Source organism: Euleptes europaea, chromosome 1 (genome assembly GCF_029931775.1).
Source record: "Euleptes europaea isolate rEulEur1 chromosome 1, rEulEur1.hap1, whole genome shotgun sequence".
Lineage (NCBI taxonomy): Eukaryota > Metazoa > Chordata > Lepidosauria > Squamata > Sphaerodactylidae > Euleptes > Euleptes europaea.
The window spans coordinates 119,060,137-119,074,037 of record NC_079312.1 but is presented as its reverse complement, the minus strand read 5'-3'; the positions used below and the strand labels follow the sequence as shown (position 1 = coordinate 119,074,037).

The 13,901-nt window shown below is 43.9% G+C and overlaps 1 protein-coding gene across 1 annotated transcript in view; it reads right to left on the bottom strand.

The window, feature by feature from the left end:
- USP43 (ubiquitin specific peptidase 43) overlaps positions 1 to 13,901 on the bottom strand; it is a 146,308-nt gene that overhangs the window by 59,564 nt on the left and 72,843 nt on the right. The window contains 1 exon segment of the mRNA XM_056848198.1: positions 3,431 to 3,523. Coding sequence (XP_056704176.1) covers positions 3,431 to 3,523 — 93 coding nt within the window.

The window sequence follows — 13,901 nt, the reverse complement described above, 5'->3', positions numbered from 1 at the left end:
TTCAAAAATGTTCAGGTCTGATAAACCCAAAAAATACCGATTTTTTTTTTTTTTTTGCACAGTCCTAGTTTTTAGCATCCCTCCTTAGTTTTCCCCAGGATGGGGAGCATATACACCCAGGGCCCTCAGGATAATGTGCTGGATGCAGTTGAAACTGGGATTTTTCAACAACTGCCCCTTCCCACTTCCTCAGGAACCCCTCTCCCCCAGCAGCTCTTGGAGACCAGAGGGCTACAGCGGGAGGGGGAAGGCAAGGAGGAAGAAGAAGAAGAAGAAGAAGAAGAAGAAGAAGAAGAAGAAGAAGAAGAGTTGGTTTTTATATGCCGACTTTCTCTAACACTTAAGGGAGACTCAAATCGGCTTGCAATCACCTTCCCTTCCCCACAAAAACACTCTGTGAGGTGGGTGAGGCTGAGAGAGTGTGATTTGCCCAAAGTCATTCAGCTGGCTTCATGTGTAGGAGTGGGGAAACAAATCCAGTTCACCAGATTAGCCTCCGCTGCTCATGTGGAGGAGTGGGGAACAAAACCCGGTTCTCCAGATCAGAATCCACCATTCCAAACCACCACTCTTAACCACTACACCATGCTGGCTCTATTCCACTATTGCACTGATGGAAAATTAGTCTGTACCCAAATGAGATGGCATGGCATGAGAGAAAAGAATAAGGCATGCAGAAAGAAGATACAGCCTGCAGTATGTTCTACTTCTTAATGTTGATACTAATTCAAAAATACGCATAGAAACCAACAGGCCTTATTTTCAAGAAAGGGTTTGTAGTAGGATTCACAGTTCAGAATCTTGTTAATCCATTTTACCTAATTAAGACTTCTGTGCATTTCAAAAAAGTTTTTTTTAATTATACAGCTTCACCAAGAAAAGGTGGTATAAAAAAACCCAATGGGCACCATTTTATTTATTCTACGTTTCTTAAGCAAGACCCAGGAATTCTAAAAAGAAATTTTCTGTAAAGCTGCCAGTTTGTCATTTCCCAGCCTTCTGACTTCCCTCTGGTGTATCACAGTAGGATCTATGCTCAGGGGAGAAACAGCTTGAGAAGCTGCTGGTTTTCGGCCTTTGGCTCCCTGCTGTGCATAAACAGCTGCCAAAGAAGCTGTTTCCAATCCAGAGGCTTCCCCCTCACCCAACACTGTTTCTGATTCACCTTGCAGTGCTGAAGCCAGGAAGACAACTTTTCCTAGCCCCCTGCTGTTACGTCCACAGACTTGACCAGCACACTGCTGGAAGGAAGGAGGAAAGCGCGTGCTCCCCCTCAGTATCAGCCAGCATATCTGCTCATGTAGGAAGAGAAACAAAAAAGAGGGGCAGAGGCCTGAATTCCCAATTCCGAACTGCAGCGAACTGCAGCCTCTTTGCAGGGCACTGAAAAACTACAAAAGGCGGCTGACCTGTCGCCATCCTAGGACAAAACAGGAATCAGTCCCTGGCTCAGACATGAAGCAACCATAGGAGCGATTTGTTGTACACAGACAGTTCTGGGGGGACAGGGTCACATTGCACGACAGGCAGGTTGTGGGATACCGGGATCCATCCCCTTCGCTGTGTCAGTACTCCTGCAGTTGTAGCCAATAAAAACCGAGCCCTGGTTTTTCCCAACACAGGCTCTGTGTGGTTCGTCCACCTCGACAGCTGCCGCAATCCTGGGGCCTGCCATTTGGAAATTCCAGTTCATGTCATTGTAGAGTCTGGCTGATTTGTGATCCTGAACAAGAAACTTTGTTCACAGTGGCAAAAAAAAAACATCCCAGGGTGATTTATCAGAGAACCAGTGTGTTCAATGACACTGAAGAACACTCTTAAAATTGCTACAAAAGATGAACAGCACCGTAAAGTCTAACAATTTTTTCCCAGCATAAACTTTCATTGGACTAGAACCCAGTTCTTCAGATACAACCTCAAATTGCTATGTGCTTGCCCTGAACAATGAGCATCTTTCATCTCAGCAAACTACTGATAATGGGCCACACAAATATTTAAGGCCCTTTGTTTGCTCATGTTTAGCTTAAATCAGCCTTGGGTTGGCCACTCAATCTTGCATACGAGTCCAGAAATAACACCCCCTTGACCCAATTATTTGCTCCAAAAAAGCCCTGGAAGATCCGTAAAGGAAAAGAAATTTGCTAGTCGCATGTGAATCTTTAGATACACTCTCTGCTCATTTCTCCTCCATGCACAGACTTGGGCTCATGTGTGTACACACAATCCTCTGCCTACCTTTGCTCTAGTAACAGAGAACAACTGGGATCTCTTGGAAGACTGCTGTAAGTATGGGCAAGCCCTTCCACTATATAAAAGGATGGTACAAGGTGTCAGTTACAATATCCTTGCTAGAAGGTAGGGACTAGTTATGCCTGCAAATCTTTAAAAATGGTAAAGGGCCATTACTGATTCATGGGGTGATGACACATCACAACATTTCCTAGGCAGACTATGTGGATGGGGTGGTTTGCTATTACCTTCCCCAGTCATCTACACTTTACCCCCAGCAAGCTGGGTAGTCATTTTACCAACCTCGGAAGGATGGAAGACTGAGTCAACCTTGAACCAGATACTTGAAACCGACTTCCATCTGGATTGAACTCAGGTCATGAGCAGAGCTTTGACTGCAGTACTGCAGCTTACCATGCTGCACCACGAGGCAAATCTTTAGCCATAGGGGAAATAATTTCTTACTCATCTGCAGCTTCAATGGGACATATTCTGCCAGTACCAGCCACTGCAGCAGCATTACAGTGCCGGGCACACTTTTCCACTTCACAAAATTGCTTGGCACTGACTTTACACCTAATGCCCCCACCCACATGCCCATTTTCCCCCCTGCAGGTTTGTTTGACTTCTTCACTGTACTGACTTGCGCAGAGACAAGTTTCTGCCCAGAAGGGAGAGAGAACCTGCAGAGACTGCTTAAAGCACAAGTAAACAGAGTCATCCGTGCCAGTGACCACTGAGATCCTGGCAATTGTCTGTTGACTCCTGTAGAAGAAATTGCAACCTGTTTGCTCTGATTTCAAGGAAGATTGCATGTTAGACCTGGATAAAAAGAAAGGCTGCTTTCTCTTCAAGAGAGGAAAGCAAAATGCCGGCACCTCGATCTCTGGTAGTTTTGAATTGAACGAACTGACAGGAAGGCAGCTGCTGAATCTTGTGCAGTGCCTGGTTGTTTTTAATGGGACTGGATGTTGCTTTAGCTGTTTTTAAGTGTCACTGTTCCACATTTTGAACTTGGAATTGTTAGCCACTTTGCAGAAAGGTGGCACACAATGCTCCAAATAAATGAGAGAGAATCGGAGATGACAGGAGAAACCTCCGGAGAAAAATATGCAGGCTTTCATTGGAGTATTAAAGGTAACCTGTCTTCATTTTGGTTACTCAGAGATGGCAGAGTTAAAGTGTTACATGGCTCACATACCTGGTTTGACGCAAGGGGATGGGCAACGAGATGCACAGGAAAGGATCAAAGGTGTTGCTCTGCTTTAGGCAGTGAGGGCAGGTCAAGGAGGACCTGGAAAGGAACCAGAAATCACAGTCAAATCCCATGTCAACAGATACCAAGATTATCACAGAAAGCAGGGCTAGCCTCACACAGGGAATTCTATGAGTACGACACACATATTTGGCCACAGGGCTTAAAAGAGAACCCGCGGAATGTAGAAAAACGAGGCCCTGAAAGTGCGTCTGTTGTCAGATTCACACATTGATGTTGATGTAGAAGCAAACACCATCTAGGTCAATGAGACTGGTATTCCAGGAAGTATGTTTAAGACAGCCATCTGAGAGTGTAATCCTAAACAGAGTCATGCCCTTCCAAGTCCACTGAAGTCAATGATCTTATAAGGGTGTAACTCTGTTTAGGACTGCACTGTTAATCTCCGAAGTACTACATCACAACTGTGTACAAACTGCCCTTCGGTCTACGAAGATAAGTTTGACCTCACATATTAGAATTTCCACATGGAACGTTACAACCAGTGTCACTGGTGCGTATTTTAAAACAGTGATTTACGCCACTCTAAGGAAGTTTTCTAAAAGAAAGGACAACTGGTCATTCTAAACTTGTATATAAAGTGGCTTGCTGTAACACAAATGTAAAACGATAGTTCTTTTTCACTCTGGGATAGGAGGCAACAACTTTAACTATAAGGGCAATCAATCTCTGTGTGGCCAATTCTATGCTAGAGCATCTGAGGGGTTAAAATTACAATATATTTTAAATTTCAGTTGAGTAGCTTTGTTAATCTGGAACTAAAGACAAAATACATCTGTGACACCTGACTGAAGCATAGACTTTTATGGGCAAGGCCCCACTTTATCAGATATATCCCTTGCATTCCCAGTAAAAGAATATATATACACAGAGCAGGGAAAGAACAACAATTAGAAACACTTTGAGCAAAACCCATGAATTTCAGAAGAAAATATGTGTAACATTGCAATGCAAAATTAAACATTTTACAAGATAAGCACAAATTACAGCAGGGTGGCCTTGTTAATCTGTTGCCACAAAATATAAAAAGGGTTTTACAGAATAATCCTAAACAGAGTTGCACCCTTCTAAACCCACTGAAGACAATCGGCTTAAAAGAGTGAAATCTGTTCAGGACTGTACCATTAAGAAACAGGAAATCTTGTGGCACCTTAAAGACTAACAAGTTCATTCATTCATTCATTATAATTTATTGCGGTCCTTGACCAGTATTACAAAGTTAAAACATCATTAAAACAACAATAGTTCAATACAACAACAAAAATAGCTGCATGAACATTTGAGCGACAAGAAATAATGAGCTGACAGACCCTACTACAGGAATACAAAAAGATCAACAGTCCAAGGAGCAATGGGTGAAGATTGTCACAGACAAGAGACCACTTCAAGAAAGCATACAGATGGCAACAGAAACTCCAGACAGAAGAAAAAGCTTAAAAAGAAGGGCTAAGAAAGCCAGAAGAATACCAATTTGACTTTTAATATGGGAAATGTGGGGAGTAGAGGAATAATAATATCAAAATAATTTTTTACTAGGGGGTATATAAAGCTTCTTAAGATCTAATCCATTATAACATGACAGAGATGAGTGACTGGAGAAAATTAAGTCAATGTGTTTTGTTTTGTCTCTGCTTTTTCTTTTTTTTTAATGGGTTTCTTCTTTTTTCTCTTTTTATTATTAATATTATATTAATATTACTTATCGAAATGTATTAAATAAGGGGAAAATATAACATTAAAATAATAACCTATTAGGATTAGAAAATATTAATACAAAGGAGATACCAGATTTATGTAGGAAGGGAGGAAGTCGGTGGGGAAGTCAATTATAACTAATTATATTTAATATTGAAGACATACACCTAATAATTTTTTAATTTTTTATCGATTCAAAGATTGGTATATAGGATGTATTGTCAAATGAGATGTATAGTAATTTTTGAAAAACAATAAAAAGCATATATTAGAACATTTGAGCTAGTCAAATAAATGGGTTTAAAACTCTGCGTCAGCTTTAATATTGTTTCCCCATGTCTTGCATATCCCTAGACAGAATTTGGCAACTTGTCTGGATGCCCAGTGGTTTCTATCAGACAACAGATATTCCAGTTTGGCCGCATCCGATTCATCAAGAAGCCCAACACGGGCTGGAGATATTTTGATCTGGCCTCCTTGTAATGTGGACATCTCAGAAGCATGTGCTCTGTAGTTTCCACCTCCCCCATCGAGCATAAACATAATCTTTCTGAGTAAGGGATCTTTTGACTAACAAGTTCTTATTCTAGAACAAATTTTTGTGGACTGCAGCCTACTTCATCTGAAAAGGTGGGCTTTACACATATTTATGCCAGCATGAAAACTTTCAGGTGCCACAAGGCTCAAGTAGGGGGATATATTTTAAAGGTTTTGTTAGGGAATGAAATTTTTCTCTCATAGAACTGAGGGGGAGGCCTGTCTTTTCACACAAACTCATACATGACTAAGCTTTCTCTCATGGCCCACTCTAATAACAGGATTTCATTTTGCCTAACCAGTACCCCCTCTGTTCTTCATACCTAACTGTAAAGAGTTACTAGATTCAACTAGAAAAAGTAAGCTTGAAAATCTTTGCCACAACCTGGTCCCAGATTCCTAACTTGCACACTCTCCCTTGCTGGATCCAGTAATAGAAAGAAGAGGCTGTGAGCTCATCTGAGGCACTGCACATGCTAACTTCAGCCCAATGCCAAATTCCTCTGTTTGAAGGAATTTGCTCCTCCAAGATGCCTGATGTCTGGCTGAAGAATATTTCTGGATGTACATCAGTAGACTTGGTTTCATGGTGCAGATGAAGGCTCAAGGTCACATTCCTACATACACAGCCTTATTTGTTTAGCTTTAAATCCAACTAAAATCCAGTGCCATATTATCAATTTGGAATCTTCATCCAAGAGCCTCAAAATGATTGTTTGTTCCTCAAAAATTTAGTACAAATGAGGGGTCAGACCAACCTTAGCCTCCTCTTGCACCCAGTCCTGGACCTGGGCTGCTTCCATCCTCTTCTGCTTCCAGTGGTACCACAGAGCCACTTCACTTAAGGAAACAACCTCTGAAAACAGCATAGCTTCCATGTTCCTCAGCAATTTATCTCCTTTTCCTCATCCCTAACCTTGTTTAAAGGATGTACATACTTCCCCTTCCCTTTCTATGTTGTCTTGCAAAAAGCCCAGACTTCTCCACTCAACCAGCCCAGCATCACTGCCCGAGGCATGATGTAGACCAAGACCCACCTAGACAAACTGAGAAAGGAGTTCTCCTAGCACGTACTCAGCAGCCACTGCACCGTAGAAGGTTTGTAGCTGGAACCCTCCTTTGCACAGCAAACAATCTCTGGCTGGAGAACCACACCAGGAGAGCTGAGAACCTCTCTCCAGCCATCCAGCATAGTCTCACACTCACACTCTTTCTTGATAAAGGCCACACTAGCTGCTCCAATTGATGCTGCAATGAACAATCTTTTTTTTCTATTGCACACTGCTTTGAGTCCCATTAGGAAGAAAAATGCCCCTAAGGACATAAGAAGAGCCTGCTGGGCCATCTAGTTGCCCAAGAGAGCCAAGCAAAACATCGCAGAGAGGCCAAGGCCGTCTCCTGCTGCTGCCTCGCAGGGCCATACTAGACGTGATAGTGTCCACACGTCCAACCTGTGGACACTGCTACAATTTTAAAGAGATTTAAAAATGTTATGATTGGCCCCACCGTGGACTCATGGACACTATCATGTCTAGTATGGCCCTCAGCACTGGTATTCAGAAGTTTACTGCCTCTGGATGTGGCTCCCTTCAGTAACCATGGCTAGTAGCCATTGATGGACCTCTCCTCCATAAATCCAACTCCCTTTTAAAACTATCTATGCTCACATCACATAAATGCTTAAATAAATACATCCCAAATGCTCATATCTTTTTAACAGTGATGTGCAAATGATTTTATAACTTGCATGAAAATTCTTTTGCATACATGAAAATTTTCCAAGATGGAAAGATTGCAGCCGTAGTTTGTAGTGGCAAGGAGCCAGGCCTGCAAATGTCAGTTTCTTCGGGAATCAAAATAAAGCACCACTGTGTTAAAGAAGGAACCTTAATCAAAACACAAACATGGGTAGACAAAACAAGAATGCCATAGATGTATAATGTTTGGCTGCACACATAAAGAAGTCCATCAGAGATGTACAGAATACAAACATTGATAAAGTCTGAAGAATGGTCACAAAGCAGTTTTGCAAGGCGAACAACACAGCAAAGACGGTCTTCTAGAAGTACTGTTTCGTCCTCAGACTTCTTCAGTTCCATCTGAATTCTGCCATGCACTCACTTAGTAGTAACACATATCACAGTAGCATACAGCTTCCATACAATGTTCCAGGTAGTGTGTAGCTTACAAGCAGCTTACAACATGTGTTCCAATATAGGATACCAGTATATATGCAGCCAGCGTGGTGTAGTGGTTAAGAGCAGTGGTTCGGAGCGGTGGACTCTCATCTGGAGAACCGGACTTGTTTCCCGACTCCTGCACAGGAAGCCAGCTGGGTGACCTTGGGCCAGTCACACTCAGCCCCACCCACCTCACAGGGTGCCTGCTGTGGGGAGGGGAAGGGAAGGGAAGGTGATTGTAAGCCGGTTTGATTCTTCCTTGAGTGGTAGAGAAAGTCGGCATATAAAAACCAACTCTTCTTCCTCTTCAGGAAGGCAGAGATTCACATATTAGGTTTCTGAGAGAAACACCCAACCAAAGCATGCATTATTATTATTGTAATAATAACAGTAGTAGTAGTAGCAGTAGTACCATCAATAGCTATTGCATTTTACAATGTAAACCAGGGGTGGGGAACGTCAGGCCCGGGGGCCGTATAAGGCCCGCGAAATCATTTGGTCTGGCCCTTCGTGGGTCCTGGCAGATCTCTAGCTCAGAAGGATCTAAGACTGGTGATCCGCCCCCTCCCACGGACAGCAATAGCCTCTGTTCAAGGCGGATGTGAGTTTGTTTTGCTGAGAAAAGGAACCTTCTTTTCCCCTTGCAGAAGAGTCATTAGCTATGGAGCTGCTAGGAACACCCAAGAAACTGTGTTAACCTTTTCCCACCCGGGCCGTGGAGAAACATGGCAGACACTTGGAGCAATCTTCGGTCGTGCCTCTTGGCTAAATGTTTGACTGAATATAGCAGGCTAATTTTTAAGTTGATAATTTTGTATGGCCCGTGAATGATGTTATAAATATCCAAATGGCCCTTGGCAGAAAAAAGGTTCCCCACCCCTGATGTAAACAATAGCTTTCCATCTACACTAATGCTTGGGGAGAGGGAAAAAAAAGGGCAGGAATTTAACATAATGGGGAGGAACTGACCATCGGACAAGATGAGTTCACACCTCTCTTCCTCAGACAAACGAACCCCAACTTAGTATGATCCCACAGAAACATCTCTAGCATATGGAAGAGCAGCTTTAAATCTGGAAGGAATAGCTTTTGTCCCAGCAGTGGACAGAGCTGAACAAGAGAAACGAGAGCAGCTCTTAATAAGATTGGCCTACTAGAAGCGCTAGCCTGTTAATGGGATTGTATCTAACACGATTACCTGGGAGATCAAACTCCTCTCCCTGACACACAAATAAAAAGATTCCAAAAAAAGACCAGGAGGATGGGAAAGAAATCAACACAGACAGCAGAACTCATTCTACAGAGGGATATGGTCCCTACGACCCACTCTAGTCAACATATTGGCTGCTGCATTCTGTACCAGTTGAAGGTTCTGAACACTTCTCAAGGGCAGCCCCATATAGAACACATTGTAGTGATGTAGTCTAGGTATAACCAGGGCATACACCACAGTGACCAGATCTTTTCTGCCCAGGAAAGGCTACAGCTGGATAGCTAGTTCTATGCTCACAAGCCAGAGAGTTCTGAGCTCACAAGCTAGACAGAGAGTATAGGCAGGGGGAAAGTCGATGCATTCATGACCACCCCCCACCCCCCGATGCACTGATTCAGTGTACAGATGGGTCATGGGCAGAGGGCTACTGAGTCAGACTATTGATCTCTCTAGCCCAGTATTGTATATTCTGACTGGCTCTCCTGTGTCTCAAGTAAAGGTCTTCCACATCACCTAACTCTTGATCCTTCATCAGCTGAGATCTTGAACACATGACGCTGCCTTATACTGAATCAGACCCTTAGTCCATCAAAGTCATTATTGTCTACTCAGTCCGGCAGTTGGTCTCCAGGGTCTCAGACAGGGGTCTTTCACATCACCTACTTGCCTAGTCCCTTTAGCTAGAGACGCTGAGGATGCAAAGCAAAGTATGTGTTCTACCGCACAGCCTCTCCTCAAGGGCTGTCATATAGAGGATCGTGCAGGGTTGTTTTCTGTTGCCCCAGAAGGTCAAACCAGAACCAATGGGTTGACATTAAATCAAAAGAGTTTTTGGCTAAAAACTAGGAAGAAGTTATTGACAGAACAGTTCCTCAGTGGAACAAGCTTCCTCGGGAGGTGGTAAGCTTTCCTTCTTTGGAGGTTTTGAAGCAGAGGCTAGATGGCCATATGACAGCAATGCTGATTCTGTGAACTTAGGCAGATCATGAGAGGGAGGGCAGGAAGGGTTTTGCCAGTGCTTGGCTCTCGTGGACCTATCTTACATGCCCAGGGCAATGCCGATTGCCACTTTGAGGTCAGGAAGCAATTTTCCTCCAGGCAAGATTGGCCAGGGATCCTGGAGGTTTTTTTTAAATTATTATTATTATTATTATTTTGCCATCTTCTAGGCATGCAGCAGGGGTCACTGGGGGTGTGGAGGCGGGAAGGCAGTTGTGAATTTCCTGAACTAGGAACTAGATGGCCCTAGAGGACCCTTCTAACTCTATGATAGTACGATTCTATCATTCAAACCTATAAAAACCTAACCCTAACTGTTAAGTCCGCGTGGGGAGGACGCACGAGGTTGGAGACGGAGTTCAAACAGCAACCACGTTTATTGTGAACAGGAACTGAACTAAAGAACACAGTGCAAAAGGCCCTGCTTATATGCCCCCCTGGCTGCCCGCAGCCACTCCCCCCCCCCCGGTCCGTGATAGGGGGGAAACAACCCCGGGTCACCAATGGCGCGTGCCGGCTTAGGGCCAATGGCGCGTGCCGGTTTGGGCCATTTGTGCATGCAGGACTTAGGATCCTTCGTTCAGGACTCAAGCTCCTAAGTTCCCCCTGCATATTGCCTAACTATATACATACATAACATTAACCATGGCTTCATTTAAACTGAAGAATGTCTAGAGAATCTAAGGTATATTTAGATACAGAGGAAAATACCATTTATTACCATAAAAGGTGCATCCCGACACAAACATATAGGATCAGTTCATTCATGCTTCACATTGTACTACCCCCAAAAAAGCAGTCCTACAAAAGCTGTTTTCTGTGACACGGTTCCTCTAGGCGTGTTACCTTGAATTGACCTGAAATGACACGCATCTGTCTGCAGTGGTCACTGTGCATACCAAAAATAACAGAATCTGGCATGGTACCAAAATGTTCAACCCAACCAAAGTAATTGCATCATGTGCAATTACACCAATCTGTTGCACTGGATCAAGATCTATTAGTACAAACCAGCCCCTCATCAGGAGGGTTTAATTGGAATCTGGATTCAGCTTGGTAACATGTTTGTCTGGGCTCAACCCTCACACATGACATAATGAAAAAGGAAAGGGCATCGGAAAGTGTGCAGACTGTCTAGCTTTCACAGATGGGAAACACTAGCCAACATCTATGGACGTGCAATTAAGGAGCGGGATTTCTGGGTCAGAGGGCACAGCTTGAAATAGGCTTTGGCTGTCGCACTTTGCATTTTAGAAGTCAATCATTATATATCAAGCACATTTAGCAAATAAACTACAACTTTCCTGGGGAAACATCTCTTTTCCCAATGTTTGCCTCCATCTCTGAATCAACTCTTTTAAAATAGTTTTTAAAAATTACTCAGCCCTATTTTTATCTTTTTCATTTTTTTGCTCTCACTCCCACAAATATGATGTGTATACAAGAAGTCTCACATTACCAGGAGTGAAACCATCCAGAGGGGCAGGCTGCCATTCCCTCCGCATAGCTTTGAGAAGAAAAGAAACATCCATATCCCTTGATATTAAACTGTGTTTTCTGTCATTTAGAATTTGACACACAGCACAGAGTGTTTCTTAGCTTCCCTTTTCTTTCTACTTAAAGCAAACTATATTTGTTTTTTCTCTGAAGAGACGTCTGTGAGGTGCAAAAGTGTGACATGCATTTTTATGTAGATGTACAGTATAAGCTGGGAGTCAGCGTAGTGTAGTGGTTAAGAGCGGTGGTTTGGAGCGGTGGACTCTAATCTGGAGAAGCAGGTTTGATTCCCCACTCCTCCACATGAGCGCCGGAGGCTAATCTGGTGAACTGGATTGATTTCCCCACTCCTACACATGAAGCCAGATGGGGACCTTGGGCTAGTCACAGTTTTCTCTCAGCCTCGCCTACCTCACAAGGTGTCTGTTGTGGGGAGAGGAAGGGAAGGCATTTGTAAGCAGGTTTGATTCTCCTTAAAAGGTAGTGAAAATCGGCCTATAAAAACCAACTCTTCTTTATTATCTGGCACTCAGGGGGAATGGTTGTGTGTTTGTCATTGAATCCAACGTGCCAGATACTCAAGCATTGCTCTGCCCCACCCCCTACCTACAGGAATCCACAGCAACCAAATGCCAACCCATAAGGAATGCCATGGTGATAAACCCCACAGCTGGCGGAACCTTTCCCATTCTCCATGAGCCACTGAGCAGTCATACACAGAGGGTTGACAAATGGGCCAGCTGCCCAGGAGCCCTCTGACAAAGCTGGCTTTTGACAGCTCAAAGCAAGCTGAAGGGGACTTACCCAAGCATGGAATCAGCTGGCAAAACCAGCTGTAAGGAGCCCAGCAAAATCATAAGGACATAAGAAAAGACCTACTGGATCAGACCAAGGCCCATCAAGTCCAGCAGTCAGTTCACACAGTGGCCAACCAGGTGCCTCTAGGAAGCCCAGAAACAAAACAACTGCAGCAGCATTGTCCTGCCTGTGTTCCACAGCACCTAATATAATAGGCATGCTCCTCTGATCCTGGAGAACAGGTATGCATCAGGTATGCATCATGACTAGTATTCATTGTGACTAGTAGCCATGAATATCCCTCTCCTCCATGAACATGTCCGCTCCCTTCTTAAAGCCTTCCAAGTTGGCAGCCATCACCACATCCTGGGGCAGGGAGTCCCACAATTTAACTATGCGTTGTGTGAAGAAATACTTCCTTTTGTCTGTTTTGAATGTCTCACCCTCCAGCTTCAGCAGATGACCCCGCATTCCAGTATTATGAGAGAGGGCGAAAAGCTTCTGCCTGTCCACTCTCTCCACACCATGCATAACTTTATAGACTTCTATCATATCTCCCCTTAACCACCTTCTTTCCAAGCTAAACAGCCCTAGGCATTTCAACTACTCCTCATAGGGCATTTTGGTTGCCCTTTTTTCAGCTGGAGAGGTGGAAATGGGTCACATGCACATGCAAAGACGAAGGGATATGGTGGCTGAGGGGGAGAAGCTTGCCCTCTGGACAAAGCCAGTTAACTGAGCATTTTGGATAACCAAGCCCTAGATAACAAAGTGTTTCAAGCAGGTAAGTCCCTGTGTGACCCCATGCAAGAACCTGCACCATACAACAAACACATTCCTGAAGATGCCTTAACTGCAATTCAAAGTGGCTGTACTTCAGGTCATAGAGCTAGAATTAGGGTTGCCCGGTCCCTGTTCGCCACCAGTGGGAGATTTTTGGGGCGGAACCTGAGGAGGGCGGGGTTTGGGATGGGGAGGGACTTCAATTGCCAAAGTGGCCATTTTCTCCTGGTGAACTGATCTGTATTAGCTGGAGATCAGTTGTAATAGCAGGAGATCTCCAGCTAGTACCTGGAGGTTGGCAACCCTAGCTAGAATGCAGGATAAAGATTAGCAGAGGATTCATAGTGATTCTCCCCCAAGGGCCAATCCAGAAAAAGGAGGACCTCCTGCCAGGCTCCCACCACCCACCTTTCCTTCCCCAAACCTAAGTTTGAAGAAGTCTTCTATCAAGGCTAAACATTAACATAGTTAAGGATTTAATGGAAACAGCCAGTTGCTTTTGCTCAGATTCAAAATTAAAACCAAACCAAACTCTAAGCCCAATTTTTTTTTCCTTCATGTGCATCAAAGCCAGCAAGCTCAGAGTGAAGCGGTGTTGTGTGTTAATAGATCGTTTGCATATAGACAGGCTTTGATGCACGGAGCTGAAGTTGGCAGTCCGAAAATGAAAGCGGCCATTTTTTTAAATAAGCAT